Here is a 17,799-nt window from a genome sequence, read left to right as displayed (position 1 = left end):
TACTTCGGCGATAACTAAATTCCCTAAAGTAAATTGGCACTTTTTGTGTCAGGTTGGATTACTTTCAGTTTAAGGTTTATTTTCTGAATAGGTACTGTCGCGAGCAATCAATTTTGGTCGTCAATGTCATTTCAAAATTTGGTTAGATTGTCACAGATTTAAAAAATTTCCCTGCCTAATTATGGCCATGTCAACAAAGTGTGAAAAAAATGAGAAAAAAAATGACAATTCATGTCATACAACATGATGATAGGTTGATAGGTTATGATATTTACGACTGTTTTACAATGGAGCATTTTCGATTGCGTCAAAAAATGACCTTGACGACCAAAATTTATTGCTCGCGACTGTACATTGTTGCCGGATCTTTTAAATCTGGTCTGTCCTTTTTAAATTGGAAGTAGCATCGTTTAATGGAGATTTTTTGTCGTAACAAAATTATTTTGGCAATTTTGACTTTTCCTTTGACGGAAATTAAAATTACATATTTTTGCACACTTAATAAAATTTTTACTTTCTTACGAATATTAAAATAATAAATTTGGCAATGCGGTGGCAACAAAATGTCGAACAGACACTGACAGAAAAAAAAAAGTTGCATCCGTTACATCACTGAATCAGTTAGTCCAACATGAAAAGAAAAATCATAGCCAACTCGGTCTCAAAATCAAAAAGATCGTGAATGCCTAAAATAATTTTGTGGAAATTTCAATGTAAAATTGGAATTTCGCTGCCATCCTGTTTTTACTTGTAAAAATGGACATTTCAGGACATCAGACAAAATCTCATGCATTAGTCCTAGATACTATGGCGGACAATAAATTTAGGCCGGCAAATTTCTGATATTTCAAAAAAGTCAATGCAAGCGACCATTTATTGGCATTATGACTGATGTGTCAGTTTGTCAAACTGAAGGTTTTCAAGCTGTTTGGCGATTCCTTCGCCCTTTTCGTAACTTACAGATCATGACGCACTAGCATAACTGATTTGTAGTAGCACTTCTCTCTGGTGCACGCTTCTTTTCCCAATTTTAATTTTGATTATCGCTGTCACGATGACAAGAATGACAAAAATCGAAAATGGGGTTAGTTGAACATAATGCCAGCTTCACATTTTGATGTCAAGCCAATGACAGGCCGGCCTAAATTTATTGTCCGCCGTAGTACCTATAGGTGGTTGCAAAAAAAACGGGAAACGAACATTTTCCTAATGTAAATTTGATTTTGTCCATTTGTCAATTAATTGTCTACTTGACAATGCCTGCCAAATAATTTTAAAAAATGTCATTGAATTTTGAAAATAATTTTAACCGAGCTATCGTAAGAAATTTCACACTGAAAAAATTTCAATTTTTTTCTGACAGAATCCAAATCTGCAAAAAATTTAATTGAAAAATGAGAATATTTGAAGAAAGTTTGCTTTAAAAAATAAAACGAATTGTCCTAATTCTTTTTGAAAAGTTTAACGAGAAAGAAAATATATCCATTATTCGAAACTTTTGGCTCACTGTATGCAAATTAGTTGCATACCTATCCTTGCGAATAAAGATTAAAGCTGCTAACCATATGTACAGAAAGTACTACATAGAAAGTACTTTTTAATTTGATCAATTTTTTAATTGGTAATTTGAATGTTAAATTTGGCACACACTTGCCGCCACTAAGTTAATATATCAAGTCGCCGTAACACACGTCACGTTCTGTATAGCTGTGACATCTACCAAACGATAGATAAACAAAAAACAAAATTCAAGAAGACAATCTGTTTTATCACGAGTTTTATAATGTTAAATTTCCTATATTACCGACAATAATTCAAAATGGATGTTGGGCACGCTAAATAGGTGACCGGTTGGTGATCAAGTTTGTGTAAATCGACTGCATGAAAATATTAAGGAGTCATTTAATGTTTTGTTTTAAAGTTTGATTAACAAATATATTATAAACTGAAACAAGATGAGTGACAAGCTGGAGAAGTTGTACGAAAAATACAATATTTTGTCAGACGCAAAGGATAAGGTCTCCCAGGTTAGTACAACAGTTTACATTTATAATTTTAAGTATGTTGTAATTATTATTTTAGCATTTGAACGAGTACGTTGAATCCATTGATGGTATTAAGGGCAATGAAAATGAAAAAATGTTAGCTGCACAGATCCTTTCCAAGTTTTTTAAATACTTTCCTTCATTGCAAGACAAAGCGTTAAATGCGCTGTTAGACTTGTGTGAAGATGAAGAAACTAAAGTAATAAGTTTATTGTGCATGTTTCCATGATAACGTTTCATTTACAGATTCGAGCTTGTGCTATGCGGTATTTAGTCTCAATATGTAAAGATGTTAAAGAACATTTAACTAAAGTGACTGACATTCTTGCCCAAATGATGCAACTGGAAGAACAGCGTGATTACACCACTGCTTCATGGTGCCTCTTACAGTTATGGAAAGAAGATTCTGTAAATGTACTTAAGACCATGTATAATCATATTCGATCTTTAAATAATGCTGCAGCTAGGGTAAAGTGTCTGCAATTAATACATAATAAATTCATCAAACCTATAGATAGCCAGCCAACTGAAATTGAAAATATTGTTGTAGAAGAATCTAAAAAGCTTCTACAGGTTGTAAGAAAAGACATTTAATCAAGATTTTTTGCAATATTTTAATTTTAGGATGAAATTAGTTCAGATGAAATTGTTATTATTATAACTTGTTTGAAACATTCAAAATATGGTAAAACAGCAGTAGGCCAGCAAGAACTCCTCGACTTTATTTCAGAAATCATGGAATTGGATGGGGAATTTGATCCATTAGAAGATTGTACTGTTGACCGTGTTATTATTTGTACTACCCATGCATTGCCTTTATTTTCAGTAAGTCATCTTCTGTTCATTTTTTTAAATTTAAAGTGATTTATGTTTTTCAGGCAAAGAATGAATCCACAAAGTTTGTGGCTTACTATTGTGACCAAATCCTTCCCCAGTGGGATAAAATAGTTACTCTAGAACAAGGCAAATTGTTTCAGCTTCAACTTTTAAGACATTTAGCAGAAATGAGTATATATTGCGGGAAATTTGAAAATCCTTCATTACATGTAGTTCAAATTTTTGATAAGATTAAAGTGTACATGCCAGCACCACCTGAAAATGCAGACGTATATAAAATGCCAAATCTAGAATTTTCCTATGTAGAGTGTCTTTTGTTTACTTTTCATCGTTTGGCGCGTCAGTGTCCAGATTTTCTTACCCATGATCCACAAATATTAAAGGATTTTAGAGCTCGATTGGTCTATTTCTCTCGGGGTGTTCAAGGGTGTAACAAAGTTATCCAGACTAAGTCGATTGAAGGTTTAAGTTCAGTCAACATGGCTAAGGCAAAAATAGCTCCATCATTATTGAATAATATTAATGTGCTGATTAAGGATCTTTTTTATCAGCCACCAATGTACAAATGTAACGTTACTTTGTCCTTCAAACAGGAGACAATTGAAAAGGAATTGGTAATAAAGATATTTTATATTGTGTAACAAGCCCTAATTGTCTCATTGTAGAAGAAACCAGCGGGTTCAAGTGGACAAAAACGACATGTCCCTATAACTTTCGATAATGGGTCAACAACATCAAAACAGATTCGACCCAATCGTTCTGGAGATAACGTTAAATTGTACACACCACCCAGTGGGAAGTTTAGCAATAATTTTCAAAATTATGGTGAGTCTTCATTTCTTTGTGTATTAATTAATTGATGAGCAGGCAGAAACCACATTGCACTTTTATACAGATGTCCCCCAAAAAAGACGAGTCCATAGCTGCCTTATTTATCGGAGGATTTTAATTATCTATACACCAAATTAAATGGTTGTGAATAGGCTACAAAATTGCCTAATAAAATCACGTATTTTCGGGGACATTCTGTATACAGTATGGAAACTTTAACTGGAATAAAATTCATAACTTGGACATTGAATATTTTCAAAGCCTACGTGCTAAAAAATAAAAACCCATTTTATAAGTTGAAGACTAACAAATGTTCAAAATGGACATCGTTTCTTTCTTAGCAAATTGCAAATCGGTAGTAACATGCATTCCTTACGTTTTGTAACATTTCCGGTCCGATTTGTCGCATTTCATGCCTAAAACTGAACAGTATTGATAACCCTAAGCAACGTATTAGGCATGAAATTAGGCAAATCTCACCTTACAAAACGTAAGGGATGCATGTTACTATCGATTTGCAATTTGCCAAGAAAGAAACGGTGCCCATTTTGAACATTCGTTGCATTAAATAGAATTCAACTTGTAAAATTGGTTTTTATTTTTTAGCACGTAGGCTTTGAAAATATTCAGGAAACATTTAGTGCATTGTACCTATTCCTTGCGAAGTGGCCTTTCAAACGAGGTGTCACTTGGTATACCCTTACATTTGAAAAAAAAGTTAGGAGTGGTTGCGCACTTCCGGGAGGAGATATGCAAAAACCATATGCACCAAAATGTAGGCAAGGAAAAGCAAAAATCGACCTGTTTCGGGATTTTTTACAAAAATCGCCCATGTCCAAGTTATGAATTTTATTCCAGTTAAAGTTTCCACACTGTAAAGGATGTTTTTTTAAATTTGGCGTCGAAGTAGGCGTTGGAGAGTCGATTGAGAGCGCACCATTCCTGTAAAAGCCTAAGATTTAAACAGCTGATCAGTGATCCGTAACCTGTATAGTGCGTTCACAATCGACAGTTCCCACGCCTACTTCGACGCCAAATTTAAAAAAATACCCGTTATAATAAGAACCAAATAAATATTCGTAATAAATAAATTAGTGAATTTAACTAATCAAGAAAGTAATTGGAAACAAATATTATGACAAAAGTTCGTATCGATTTTTAAAATAATTAGTTGTACAGTCGATTGCAAAAAAATTGCAATTTTGATGTTACCGAGACAAGCAAAATGTCAAAACTTTTCATTTCTTGTGTCAGACATAACCTATTTGAAAAAGCATGCCCTTAAAAGTCAGAAAAACTATTCCGGACACGGAATCTTGGTCAACATTGTTTTGCCATTTCTAAAAAAAATGATGTAAACCAATCATTAGCGTCATTAATAAATGACAATTATTAAAAATCACATTGAAGTTTTTATTCTGACATCAAAAAAAGCAAGGAAATGGCATTATCGAGTCAAAAGTTGGGTTATATTCAATAAAGGCCAGTTCACACATATTTGTCAGTTAAATGTCAGTTATGGCCAAGATTCCGTGTTCGGAATAGTACATCTTTTAAAAATAGGAAAATTCAGTGCTCTTGATTTTTATGATGTACAGTCGTTGACCAAAATAAAATAGGACAAAGTAAATTTCGATTCTGTAATTCAATATTTTTGCGAAATCCGTCTCTTAGGAAACAAACGTGTCAAAAATTAAAAAAAAATCTGTTGGCATTTATTTTAGTTTATTCATGGGTATAAATTTGAGAATAAAATGTTTTAATTTACAATCGCAAATCGATGTTCATTTTCCTACTTTAGAGAACCAAATACAAATGAACAGTTTACCGACAGTTTTCAAAAACTCACAATCATTTAATTGAACAGTGACAGTGACAAGGTGACAAGTAAAAAAAATACAACCTAACTTTTTGCAGATCAATCGTCAAGTCAAATCAAATTGTAATCTGAGAAAAATACGTCCCAGTTACACTACACAAATTTTTGAAGTTAAACAGTCGATTGTGAACGCACCATTCGTGTAAAGCTTGTCTGCTTGTTACACAATGAGTTGCATAAAACGTAGGGCATAATGCATAGACATAAGACATAAAAACCGATTCAGTACGTGACACATAGACGTCGTATATGTTTATTGTTAACCAATCAGGTATTGCAAATTTTGTAGGTTATGTGCACTGTTGTGTTACAGACACTGACCTTGTTGCAATTAAAGAAGAAAAGGTCCTCCAAAAATAAAAGTACGCTTTTTAGGTTGTGGATGCTACTTGTCAATAGTACCACGAGTACCACGAGGTAAACCTGAAGTAAACGCGCAATTCCGCAAGGCAAGTCAAGATCGATTTTGATTGGTTGGCCTTTGACCATAAGCAACTGTGCATAAGAATCCAACCGTACGGAAGTTTTCAACTTTATGGTTATGCGTTATGCTCATTGTGTAATATTACATACGATAATACGAGCTGAAATTTTACGTTTTGTCATTATTCTTTATGAGTTGTGCCTTATGTTTTATGCAAACTCATTAGAGAGTTTTTCTACTTTGCGTTCGTACTGATGCTATTACGATACTGTTTTGCGTATCGTAATAGGAAATGGCGTGATATAATAATAATACTAAAAACAGTGAAATTTAATTTTTTAATGTTGACGGATACTGTGGTGTCGCGGCAGACCGTAGACGTGACCTTGGGTGGAATCCTTCAACTTTAACGGTTTTAAATTATTTTTTTTTCATTGAAAAAGTGGCAAAGTAGAAAAATACTGTATGACATCTCGTTTATAAGCCATTTGATCGCACTTACTCCATTAGGGCACTCCTCGTTACGCTCGTCGTGCTCTAAACCCGTGCCTGCGATAAAATGTTTCTTATAAGACTTGTATCATAATATACTATTTCGCGTTACGTGTTTCAGATAACCGTGTACGCTAACGCCGGTGTTGCTAGGCAATAGCGTAACCGATTCATTATTACCACCGCCGTCTTGATTGACATATTTCACTATACATCTGCCTGGGCGAAGCTTTAGTGACTGTGATCTCCACGGCGCCACTTTAGGGGGGAATGTCACTAAATAATCATAACCTCATAAACAAATGTAATGAATTCAGTGAAGTTGTCAAAATGCAGTGTCAAAGACTCAAAGAGTGTCGCAGCTTAAAAGTAGCTTTAATAAAAACAATTTTATTGATTTTGTTGATGCTAGTTCTGTGTGGTGTTTCTGGTTTTTAGCATTTTGCTGTTAGTGTTTATGAACTGGCTTTTTTTATCATATTAGAACTGATATTGCGGTAAATGCAGCAACAACAAATTTCGTTAGTTGTAATGTTGTAAACCTATTTCTAGATTAATATCAAAATTATAATCTGATTCTTGGATTTGCAGTACCTACATTATTTCCTAAGCGGGTCATTTCAGATAAAGATGGGTCCACAACAAAACAATTACCTATATTTGCTTAATTAATCCGCGCCATTCTTGGTGGAAATAAGTGGAAAGGATATTTTACGTTTTGTACAGTTTTGAATATAATATCATTTTGGGCAAATTATTATTCTGTGAATTTGCACACGCCACTGACCGAGATATTTTCAAAAAACGCGGCGCCGAAACTTTGTCCCTCCCCCACAACCGAACCAGTGCGCAACATTTTGCTTTTGCTATTTAGAATATCCAAACTGTAATTACAATTAAAGTAATGTACCTATCATTTATCACTGGACAACTATGCATGACTGCATGCATCATGCAGATACATGTGTGTGGACTGCATGTCAAAATTGTCACGAGGCACATGACGATGTGATAGCATGACAGTTAGTTGCTAACAGCAACCCCCGAAATCAACCCTAAACGTCAGAATCATGAGAACATAGGATTTTTCGGTCTACGCCCAGGCCGCTATAGACACTCTGACTATCTAGCAGGTCGTGATTATTACAATAAGCGATTACGGTAATTGCTCGCGAATAGCGTACCGGTTATTTTAACGGAACATAACGCGAAAACTCTATTGTATAACAAGCTTAAAACCTAAGATTCAAACAGGTGATCCGTGATCCCTAACCAGTAGAGTGCGTTCACAATCAACACTTCAACGCCTACTGTAAGGTGTAATTAAAAAAAAAACCGATACTTTCTCTACGTAGAATTTAGTGATTTTTATGTCAACCAATCTCTCGCTGGACAAACTATAGAATGTTTCACCAGTGGACACTTGGACAGTATTATTGATGAAAAAGTTCTTTCTTGAATTTGTTTTTAGTTGTCCATCAGTTTCAATAGGTGGTCTCGAAGTTGTTTGGATTCCACAGCAAAATAAATTGCATAGATGTTAATTGAAACATTGACAGTCGGCTTTGGTAATACTTTAATACATCATATTTGTATTTCGCTAGAAATTTTGGTGCTCTTATAAATAGGAACTTTTTAGTAATGTTAACGTCGTTATTTAAAGTAAGGTGGCCAGATAACCGCTTATGTTCTATAATTGGCCTTTACAGGGTTTTTAAAAAATATTTTTGTCAGCATTTCTGGTATTATTGCTTCAAGTAATATCTGTTCACGTTGGAATGAACATCAGTGGTGCAAATGACTGACCTGTTACTATGACAACTCATATGAAAGTTAATTCCAAATAGTGTACCTATATAAAAGTTTAAACTTTAGATTTAGATTATAGAGTACACCTAATTTTCTACAGTGTAAAATGCACTTACATTTTTTGTCAATGATCAATGTCAATTTTGACAAACAAAATATCAAATCTAACGGAAAACGCGAAAGTGCTCATTTTTTCCAAATTAGAAGAAGGGTGGTCGATCCGGAGGGTAGCCCACTATTATAACATCGTGCAGAGGATAAAACAGACACTATTATGGTGTTCTAAAATATCAACGAGATTTTATGTTGTCAAATTTACCTAACCTATATAAAAAATATGACATTCTAATTTCAAAAAAGCATCTTTACATGTGGAAAAAACTGTAATAAATCGACTTCCTAATTTTTGAGGTGTACTCGATAATTTTGAAATTAACTACACTAATTCCAAATGTGTGCGATTTGCACAACTGATGTTCATTCCAACGTGAACAGCTTATACATTTTTATCAAGTAAAGCAAATAATTCCCTCGGTTGGCAATATTTAAACATTGGCAAGTCCATTTATAGTCTTTGCCAAATCCAAATAACCACCAACACTGCATTCTACCCAGAAAATCAACCAACGGTTGATTGGTCTAGCATCCTACTATATAATATCAAAATTGCCATTATACATTTAGTGTAATTTCGTTTTCACCAACCGAATTCAACAGGTGGCGGTTATTTGGGTTTGACACGGCCTATAGATAATTTGAAATTGTTTTTCCAAGTCGTTACGGGAGGTTACTGATTTTAGTTGGGTATCCCCAATATAATACTGTTTTTGTGGATTGTCATCAACAATACGTAAAACCACAGACTCATCAGCGTTTAAGTTCAGTAACCACTGTTTTGAGAAATTAGTTACTCCATCAAGGTCTTTTGAAGATTTTCTCTTGAAATTGTTTAATTTTTTTTTTAATCAGGAAAAGAATTGTTGAATTTTGTATTTGTTCAAGAATGGTTCTGTACATCAAAAGTTGTAGTGAGCTTAGCACTGTTCCTGTGAAACTCCACTCGTGTGATTTTTGGAGTACCGTTGACCAATTCATTTGTTAGAAATTCGAAGATTCAGTTTAGCAATTTTCCCTTCAAAAGCAATGTGATCGAGTTTTAGCAGAAGTGTTTTATGAGGTTTTGTAAATTGATGTTTATTTACCGCTTTCCGATTTTCTGGTAAACGGGATATTCAAAGGATGTTGTCACCCATTGTCACTGGCAAGACTTCACTAATAATACTACAGCACATTCCTTCATTGATAGAGCTGATACTTCATTTGGAATGGTGATTACTGATTAGGTTTTAAATAATTTAATATTACACACGTCTGCTTGCTTATTGGTGCTTTACTCCGTTTTGGAAATTCATTCATTATGGCAGCGACAATATGACAATTTAAATCGTTGCCAACTGTCCAATTTTTTTTATTTTGTAAACAAATTAAAAAAAAAATTCCAGCTTTGTCATTACAAAAATTAATTTACTGTACAACACTTGAAGTTACAAGACAAATGGGCCTAATTTAGGGCGGATTTTATCATCCACTATAGTAAGATGAAGTATAGATGTAAACTCACATATAATCTGTTTCAAAATCAAAAATCCACCATCTGTTGAATTATGTTGGCAGAAACAAAGAAATCCCTAGAATAAGTTTAATTTTTTTGGGTTGGCCCAACATTCCGCCAAAATTTGACATCGAACTGTTGAGTTTATTTACCTAACACAAAATAATTATTATTTACAAAAAGGTGGTAGCTACCTTATCACACGTTTCGAGTGAAAAATAAAATGAGAATAAGTAAAACATGGTGAACTACGACCAAAACGACTGTCCAACATTTTTCTTTCATAACCCCACTTTTTTCTGACACTTGCAAACACACTAAAAACAAAAGTTGGCGACGTTGTCGGTTGAATGCAATGTTGGTGGATTTTTGATTTTGAAACAGATTATATTAATTAACTGTTTGGTATTTTATTACACGTTAGAAAGACTTCAGCAATTTTACTGTTTTTAATCAATGATACTCAAGACTTAATTATGAATATTTTTAGATCGAGGCAGTTCAAGAAGTAATCGCCCTAGGGGTCGAGGTGCAAGAGGAAGAGGCGCCGGACGAAACTGGAGAAATTAACTTTTTTTTAAGTGTAGTGGTACCGAAAAAAGTGATATTTGTTTCATAAGAAGCAGTATTTCAAATTGGCCATCATAAACCAAATTTATTCAAAATGTTCAAATATTTTTTAGCGCATCTATAAGTATTTTTGTAAACATTGGCACAGTCGATTTGTAAATATCATTGAGCTAAGATTTTTACTAATTTGGCTATAATTAAGTAATAAACCTTTAGTTTTATTATTGAATTGTGCTGGATTTGTTTTTTTTTTTTTTTCGTATATAGATTAAAATATAATTGATTTGTTTCATAATATCTTAATAAATTAAAACAGTTTGAGATATATTTTTTTTTTTTGTGAAATTACATATTATCAACAATTTTACACATTATTCTATCTAAAATATAACATGGATCAGATTTAACCTCTTCTTTTGATGCTTTTTCTTGACTTACTAAAAGATCAGTCTCCACCAATAACTTGGAATCAACTTCCATAGGTTCAGGCAAATTTTGTATAGCTTGTTGGAGTATTTCCATCACTTTATCTAGGTGTTTTTGAAACCTGTTTGCAGTTTCTATTCTTTGTCTTCTCTGCAATTCCATCATAACTCTTAAAGTTTCTCTAGCTTGATGTGGTCGAAATTCATTCAGTAAATGATGAATGTGGATAAATAACAAACTTAAATCTTCTACTTTTTCTGCCCTTCTTGGAGAATCTGGACAATTAACAAGTAAGTCTAGCAGATCCAAGAAATTTGCTAACAAAGACTGATTCAATTTTTTCAGCTCTCTTCGTCTATCAAAATGAAGTGGATATAATCGTTTAATTCCCTGCAAATAAAATTAATTCAAATATTTATAATTAATGATGAGAACACTACAAACCTGACTTTCTAAAGGTCTAATTATGCTTTCTTCAGTGTTAAATGCATTACCAAACATGTGATAAGTGTCCTGAATTGGGGGTGGAGGCCTGGGGGCCCTCCCTCGCCGAATCATTTCATCCGTGTAGTGATTTATGTATTGCATTGGCGGCAAGGGTAACGAACTCACTTGTATTGCTTCCGACGAAGCCATCGTATATTGTACACTCAAAAATTAAAGCCACTTTCAACAAAACTTCAACCTTAAATAATACATACAATCTGTATGGGGACTTTTTTTCTCTTCAGCATGGTAGTATTGGTACCAGTATGGCGCAAACTGTCAAACTGGATTTAAACCGAGGCATCATAAATTCAAAGATCCCGCAGTTTTAAGATCATATACCGTGTGATTTTAAATGATTGTGACTTTTTTTCATAGGTTGGTAATATTATTGTTGGTTGTTCTGCTTTTTAATGTGATAGTTGCATAAAGATAGGCGTCCTCGCCTATTTGACACAATTTATTAATACATAAAATGTCAAAATGACGTACAGTTGCGAGCAATAAATTTTGGTCGTCAAGGTCATTCTTAGACGCAATCGGAGATGCTCCATTGTAAAACAGTCGTAAATATCATAACCTATCATCATGTTCTATGACATTCATTGTCATTTTTTTCTCATTTTTTGACACTTTGATGACATGGGCATAATCAGGCACGGGAAATTTTTAAATTTGTGACAATCTAACCAAATTTTGAAATGACATTGACGACCAAAATTTATTGCTCGCGACAGTACGTACGCCAATGTCACTCATATAACCAGATAGTGCACTTGACCAGCAATGCATTGATTGTAGCGGTTCAAGATTCTTGCCGCGGTAGCTTTCGTTTGGTTCGCGCGAATTTAAAATGTGATCCGATCGACGCGGAATTCTAAAATTGTAAATTCAGCAAATAAGAATTCTAATCAATTCTATGGATGTTATGTCCATAAAAATGATACAGAAAATAAAAGCAGAATAAAATATTAACGCAATATATTTTTCAGAAAGAAAAAATTATAAAAAAAGGAATACAATTCAAACAAATCAAATATTCTAAATAAAACAATCAAAATGGAAACGGGCTAACCCATACAGACTTAATTGTGGCATGAAGTAAGTTTAAATTTTGTTGTAGTGAATTTAAACCACAGTTTTATTTATACCAATTAATTGTAAGTTATTATTAGCCTTTGGTTCTAAAGATATTATGTTATAGTCAATTATAACTATTATATTAAGAGTATATTTCTAAAATATATTTTCTGGGTTAGGCCGTTTTATCTTTTACACTACCTCAAATAAACGCTTCACAAAGTCACAAATGCGATACATTCAATAACTTTCTGTTTTTAAGTGTTGGGCAATTTGTTGCGGTTGTAATATTTTAATGCATAATAAATTCTCATGTGGACATACAGTTTTAGAGAATAATCTAAGGGAAAATTCTTCTTTATCGTATTTATTTACAAAACCAACTAAACAGATTTTTAAATTCGTGCGAACCAAAACAGAGACTTGCGCACTGAAACTGGAAACAATTCCAGGTCCGAGTGCACTATCTGTTTATATGAGTAATCTGTGCCAATGTGTTGATTAAGGTATCAAGTTTGCCAAAATAATTTATGAAAAATGTTCCCAACTTAAGAATAAAAGTCACAATCATTTAAAATCACCCGGTAAATGAATGTGACTTTTTTTCATAGGTTGGTAATATTATTGTTGGTTATTACACAGTATAACCAGTAGCGACAGAAAGCTTGATTTGCGAACGTGACCCTTATTGACTTTTACTACCCAAACCGTCACTTCTCAAACAGCGTGGGATATGAATAGGCAACTCCTTATACATACAAAATCAGCAATATTTCAGAAAACAGAAAGTTTTAGTGGAATATACATTTATTAATCAGAGAATTCATAGTGATTCAGGGCTACCACCACAAATTTCAAACGAATTCAAACCAAATTCAAGGACTTTACTACCCAAACCGTCATTTAGTCGTGTTCATAACGACCCAATGCTTTTCTTATGGACCTGTCATTTCGTGTCGCTACTAGTTATACTATGGTTATTATGCTTATCTGCTTTTTAATGTGATAGTTGACATAAACAGGCGTCCTCGCCTATTTGACCAATTTATTAATACATAAAATATCAAAATGACGTACGTACGCCAATGTGTTGCTTAAGGTATGCTTCAAGTTTGCTAAAATAATTTATGAAAAATGTTCCCAACTTGAGAAAAAAAGGCACAATCATTTAAAATCACTCGGTATAATCTTGTCAAAAATAAATTACTCCCTATTGGAAAGCAGCCTGGCAAGACGTAGATATTTTCAATAAAAATCTAATTGAGGATCCTACAAAACAACTTCCGGGATTTGACCTACCTAGGAAAATCTGGTGTAAATTAAATCGTTTTAGAACCGGCCATGGCAAATGCAATAATATGTTGTTTCACTGGAACATTCGTGAAAACCCTTCTTGTGAATGCGGTGCAGAAAAAGAAACCATCCAACACATTGTGGAAGAATGTCCCCTTACTAAATTCCAGCAAGGTTTCTCCAAACTACATCTACTTACCGAAGACGCCCTAAATTGGCTACAACAAATTAAAAACATATAATTTACCATAATTATTTTATGAATTTCGAATTTTAATTGTAATTTTCTTCCTACGAATATATATATACCGAGTGACTATAAATGATTGAAAATTATTTTGTTATGTTGGTAACACATTTGAAATCTTTAGTTGGCGACATCGTTGGCATGACACACGTAATTTTTAAAATTGAAACAAACGTCAAAAAAATCTAAATCGACAATGTACTTCGTGACTTAACCTAACCTAAATAGAAATGACTGACAGATAATGCACGACAAGACTTGCACTACCAACTGCATCAGTGTTGCCAATCCACTATTTTCTTTCAATCATTTATAGTCACTCGGCATATATGTACAGGATGATTTACGAGGAATAATGAGCCCGACGGAATAGAAAATGCAACCCGCAATTCATCAGGAGAAAAACCCGGTCATTTACCGCTTCGATGTCCGGCTTTTTGTTGCAATGTATTGTGGGTTGCATTTTCTATTCCGTCGGTCTCATTATTCCTCGTAAATCACCCTGTATATTCGTTACTAGGCTGCCATAAATTTGGTTAGGTTGGAGGCTATGTGGTTTCTGGTGACAAACAAAAGATATCGTAATCGTAAAGGTGCAAATCCACGATGAGATATTTTCATGCAATATTGGTCTCATGATACAAAAATTTCACGAACAACTTGCAGGAGACAATATCTTGTGGCTTGTGCTATATGTTTCAGTGTTTCATGTCTCTCACGAGTGTTTCCACAATTGAATTCAGTTGTTCGTGAAATTTTTGTATCATGAGACCAAAATTGCATGAAAATATCTCATCGTGGATTTGCACCTTTAGGCAGCAAATTCCTTGGAACAGTTGCATATGGCTCTATTTCTCGCTAAGTGATGCGATGTATTCTCTGATCTTACTCTCCGTCTATTCCATTTCCACGTTACTGCCTATTCCCCTCCCCATACAAAACGACGGGTGATTTGTAGTGTTGTTTCTTGTGTTGTGTCCTTGTCTTGTGTCCAGTTGTGCGTCTCTTTCATTTTTGACAGCCGTACTAGCTGCAATACAAGTAAGTTAATCTCAAAATTTCTTCAATTATCTTGGTCATCCTAATATGTATTTTTTTTAAATACGTGGTAAAATATCGATTACGATATTTTGTTCACAACATGAGTGATTGTTATTAGTTTATTGTTCGCAAAATTTGTTTTAGTGATCTGTATTTTCTAACCTCAATTCCAGTCATAAGCATTTGATGTTTAACACGAATTTGTTTTAGGATGTTGATGCCCAAGAAGAATCGGATTGCTATCTACGAATACCTTTTCAAAGAAGGTGTTATGGTAGCCAAAAAAGATACACACGCACCCAAACATCCTGAGTTGGAAAGTATTCCAAACTTGCAAGTTATCAAAGCTTTGCAATCACTGAAATCAAAGGGTTATGTAAAGGAGCAGTTTGCATGGAGACACTATTACTGGTAAGCAAATTTGTTACGTTTTTGAACATTAACCAAGGTAAGATTTGCAGGTATCTGACAAATGGTGGTATTGAATACCTTAGAACTATTTTGCACTTGCCTCCTGAAATTGTACCCTCTACTCTGAAGAGGCAGGCGAGAACTGAAACTATTCGTGCTCGACCAGCTGCCTTCAAAACAGAAGCTTCAGGCAAACCCTCTGAGGATCGTGCAGGATACAGAAGGGTACCTGGTGGTCCTGGCGCTGATAAGAAAGCTGATGTGGGTGCTGGTAATGCTGATTTAGAATTTGTAAGTTCATTGATTGGATTTGTTGTGGCAGTTTCTGATTTGATTGTGTTACAGAGAGGTGGCTTTGGAAGGGGCAGGAGTGCACCACAATAAGTTAATTTTTTATAATTACTATAATCAATGAATAAAACCGTGGTTATGTGAATTTTTTTGTTTCATTGTTGGTTTCCCTTATAATTTCAAAGTGAGGGCGCCACTCGTCGACTTGTCACTTGTGTTGACATGTCATTCATGTCAGTGTCAAGTGTCATTTGAACAAAGATTTAATGTTTACAAATTTCAATAATCATTTAATAACTGTTTACTTTCTATTAAATGATCAAATCGTGAAAAATGGGACAGCAACAAAGTTCACAGTTTCAAGATTATTTCTCTGAAATTATATCAGACGAGCCTATTGCTACCTTACTTTCTGAAGAAATTCACACTCTAACATATGAGAAGTTTTTGACCATCCTTGGAGAACTAAATCAGCTGTAAGAAAAATGGTTAATATTGGTTAATTTGTGATGATGTATTTTCAGCTCAAAGCAAAGGTTAGATTCTGAAGGTAAACAATTGATTTTTGCTGTAAAAAAGGGCACAGATTCTACTGTATTTTGGAAGGCTACAGTACAAATAGCCTGTGTTAAGATTGACTCAAGCACTCAGAAAGTAAGCACATACAGGCTCCTAAATCTATATGAATTTTTGAAAGTTTTTAAAACATTAAAATGCCAATCTTCAGCAGAGGAACAAAGTCGAAGGTACAATTCATATATATTTTTTTTTTTATTGATGGAACATTGAGTTTTACATCTTTTGTGACTTTTAGTGGAAGCAGCCAAGAAGTAACTGTTTCTCAAGTACTTAACAGTATTGATAAACATTCTGTCGATAATACAAAAGAATGTTGTATTTGTTTAGAAAGAAAACATGAAGTTATACTGCCGTGTATGCATAGTTTTTGTTTAACATGCATTGAAGAATGGTATTTTTCCAATTTGACAGGAATAGGCTAATAACTGCTTGATTGTTATTTTTAAGGAACGCTTGCCATGACACATGCCCAATATGTCGTGCAAAATTAGAAAGCCCAGATGATACATGGGTGATATCAGAAGTACCAGAAGCTGAAGAAATCAGCAAAGAAATTAAATCAAATTTAATGGAACTTGCTGAGGACAGAGATTCTCAATGTGTGCCCTCTTAATTTATTTATTATCAATTGAAAATATTTGATAGTCGTAATATGTCAATTGATAAATATGTTGTAAATATTTAATTGAATTTTTAGAGAACATCTATTTGGGCAAATATGTAATTTTTTTATATTCAATTTACATTTAAAATGAAGTCCTGCCCTTGATTAATGGTCTATTATTCTTCAGTTATTTCTGTAAGACTGAAGATTATTATGACTTGATTAATTATTAACAACCATGGGGTAGATTCACAAAACTCAGATAATTTGCAGTTGTCATGGTTCTGAATTTGCAATGTCGTATCGAGTCTTACTGGGTTTCATGAATGACCTCCTATGTAGCTACTATTTTACGTTAATGAACGTGGTTTTAAATTATGCCAGTCAATAGTTCAGTTTAACGGTACAGTAGATATACATGGATGTATTATGTATTTTTAGGTAAAAAAAATACAAGTGAAAAGTAAATTGAAAGGGAACTGGTATCTTCTGCGTATTTAGCAATTCTGTTTATCTTATATACCTACCAATAAGTTTTTTACCTTTGTGATAGTAACTTATGCAATGTAACTGAGATTAACGTCATAGATGACTCTTCTGTGGCAGTACTTTTATGTAAAAATGCTTTTTCCCAAATTTAGGAAGTTAAAATCAATAACTTCAATAATTATATTTATTGTAAGTATGATGAATAGTCTGGAAACTGTTTGAGCTTTTATGGGGTTAAGTTCCTGTGCAGATTGTTTGCGATTATTATAAACATCAAAACACATGTTTCTCTATCTCATCAGAAATTGTACTTGGTTCAGGCAACAAATTTTTTTATTATTGCAGCGTATTGA

General features: G+C 33.7%; 4 protein-coding genes across 4 annotated transcripts; 3 read left to right on the top strand and 1 right to left on the bottom strand.

Moving 5' to 3' along the window:
* The first annotated feature begins 1,795 nt into the window (after positions 1-1,795).
* cass (cassowary) lies at positions 1,796-10,824 on the top strand. The gene is made up of 7 exons (XM_069049934.1): positions 1,796-2,027; positions 2,083-2,244; positions 2,292-2,618; positions 2,670-2,870; positions 2,924-3,496; positions 3,548-3,707; positions 10,420-10,824. The coding sequence occupies exons 1-7, from the start codon at positions 1,956-1,958 to the stop codon at positions 10,497-10,499; spliced, it is 1,575 nt and encodes a 524-aa protein (XP_068906035.1). The 5' UTR covers positions 1,796-1,955; the 3' UTR covers positions 10,500-10,824.
* MED7 (mediator complex subunit 7) lies at positions 10,803-11,685 on the bottom strand. Its single transcript, XM_069049936.1, has 2 exons — positions 11,370-11,685; positions 10,803-11,315 (listed from the first exon to the last, which is right to left on the bottom strand). The coding sequence occupies exons 1-2, from the start codon at positions 11,559-11,561 to the stop codon at positions 10,845-10,847; spliced, it is 663 nt and encodes a 220-aa protein (XP_068906037.1). The 5' UTR covers positions 11,562-11,685; the 3' UTR covers positions 10,803-10,844.
* Positions 11,686-14,913: 3,228 nt separating this feature from the next.
* On the top strand, positions 14,914-15,919 carry LOC138132457 (small ribosomal subunit protein eS10-like). The gene is made up of 4 exons (XM_069049941.1): positions 14,914-15,072; positions 15,283-15,483; positions 15,534-15,774; positions 15,829-15,919. The coding sequence occupies exons 2-4, from the start codon at positions 15,284-15,286 to the stop codon at positions 15,865-15,867; spliced, it is 480 nt and encodes a 159-aa protein (XP_068906042.1). The 5' UTR covers positions 14,914-15,072; position 15,283; the 3' UTR covers positions 15,868-15,919.
* A 62-nt stretch (positions 15,920-15,981) lies between these two features.
* Positions 15,982-17,560, top strand: LOC138132453 (RING finger protein 141-like). Its single transcript, XM_069049935.1, has 4 exons — positions 15,982-16,250; positions 16,299-16,520; positions 16,589-16,744; positions 16,801-17,560. The coding sequence occupies exons 1-4, from the start codon at positions 16,108-16,110 to the stop codon at positions 16,964-16,966; spliced, it is 687 nt and encodes a 228-aa protein (XP_068906036.1). The 5' UTR covers positions 15,982-16,107; the 3' UTR covers positions 16,967-17,560.
* The last annotated feature ends 239 nt before the right edge of the window (positions 17,561-17,799 follow it).

This window comes from Tenebrio molitor, chromosome 6 (genome assembly GCF_963966145.1).
Source record: "Tenebrio molitor chromosome 6, icTenMoli1.1, whole genome shotgun sequence".
NCBI classification, from domain to species: Eukaryota; Metazoa; Arthropoda; class Insecta; order Coleoptera; family Tenebrionidae; genus Tenebrio; species Tenebrio molitor.
The sequence above is the reverse complement of the archived record's forward strand: the minus strand, read 5'-3'. Positions and strand labels throughout refer to the sequence as shown.

Bases quoted from the DNA above. Each gene is read 5' to 3' on its own strand.
- cass (XM_069049934.1), top strand. From the start codon at position 1,956: ATGAGTGACAAGCTGGAGAAGTTGTACGAAAAATACAATATTTTGTCA. The intron at 2,245-2,291 runs GTAATAAGTTTA...TTTCATTTACAG, and splicing joins GTGAAGATGAAGAAACTAAA to ATTCGAGCTTGTGCTATGCG. The intron at 2,619-2,669 runs GTTGTAAGAAAA...TTTTAATTTTAG, and splicing joins AATCTAAAAAGCTTCTACAG to GATGAAATTAGTTCAGATGA.
- MED7 (XM_069049936.1), bottom strand. From the start codon at position 11,561: ATGGCTTCGTCGGAAGCAATACAAGTGAGTTCGTTACCCTTGCCGCCA. The intron at 11,316-11,369 runs GTTTGTAGTGTT...TTTTATTTGCAG, and splicing joins TTAGACCTTTAGAAAGTCAG to GGAATTAAACGATTATATCC.
- LOC138132457 (XM_069049941.1), top strand. From the start codon at position 15,284: ATGTTGATGCCCAAGAAGAATCGGATTGCTATCTACGAATACCTTTTC. The intron at 15,484-15,533 runs GTAAGCAAATTT...TAAGATTTGCAG, and splicing joins GCATGGAGACACTATTACTG to GTATCTGACAAATGGTGGTA. The intron at 15,775-15,828 runs GTAAGTTCATTG...ATTGTGTTACAG, and splicing joins GTAATGCTGATTTAGAATTT to AGAGGTGGCTTTGGAAGGGG.
- LOC138132453 (XM_069049935.1), top strand. From the start codon at position 16,108: ATGGGACAGCAACAAAGTTCACAGTTTCAAGATTATTTCTCTGAAATT. The intron at 16,521-16,588 runs GTACAATTCATA...TGTGACTTTTAG, and splicing joins GCAGAGGAACAAAGTCGAAG to TGGAAGCAGCCAAGAAGTAA. The intron at 16,745-16,800 runs GTATTTTTCCAA...GTTATTTTTAAG, and splicing joins TTAACATGCATTGAAGAATG to GAACGCTTGCCATGACACAT.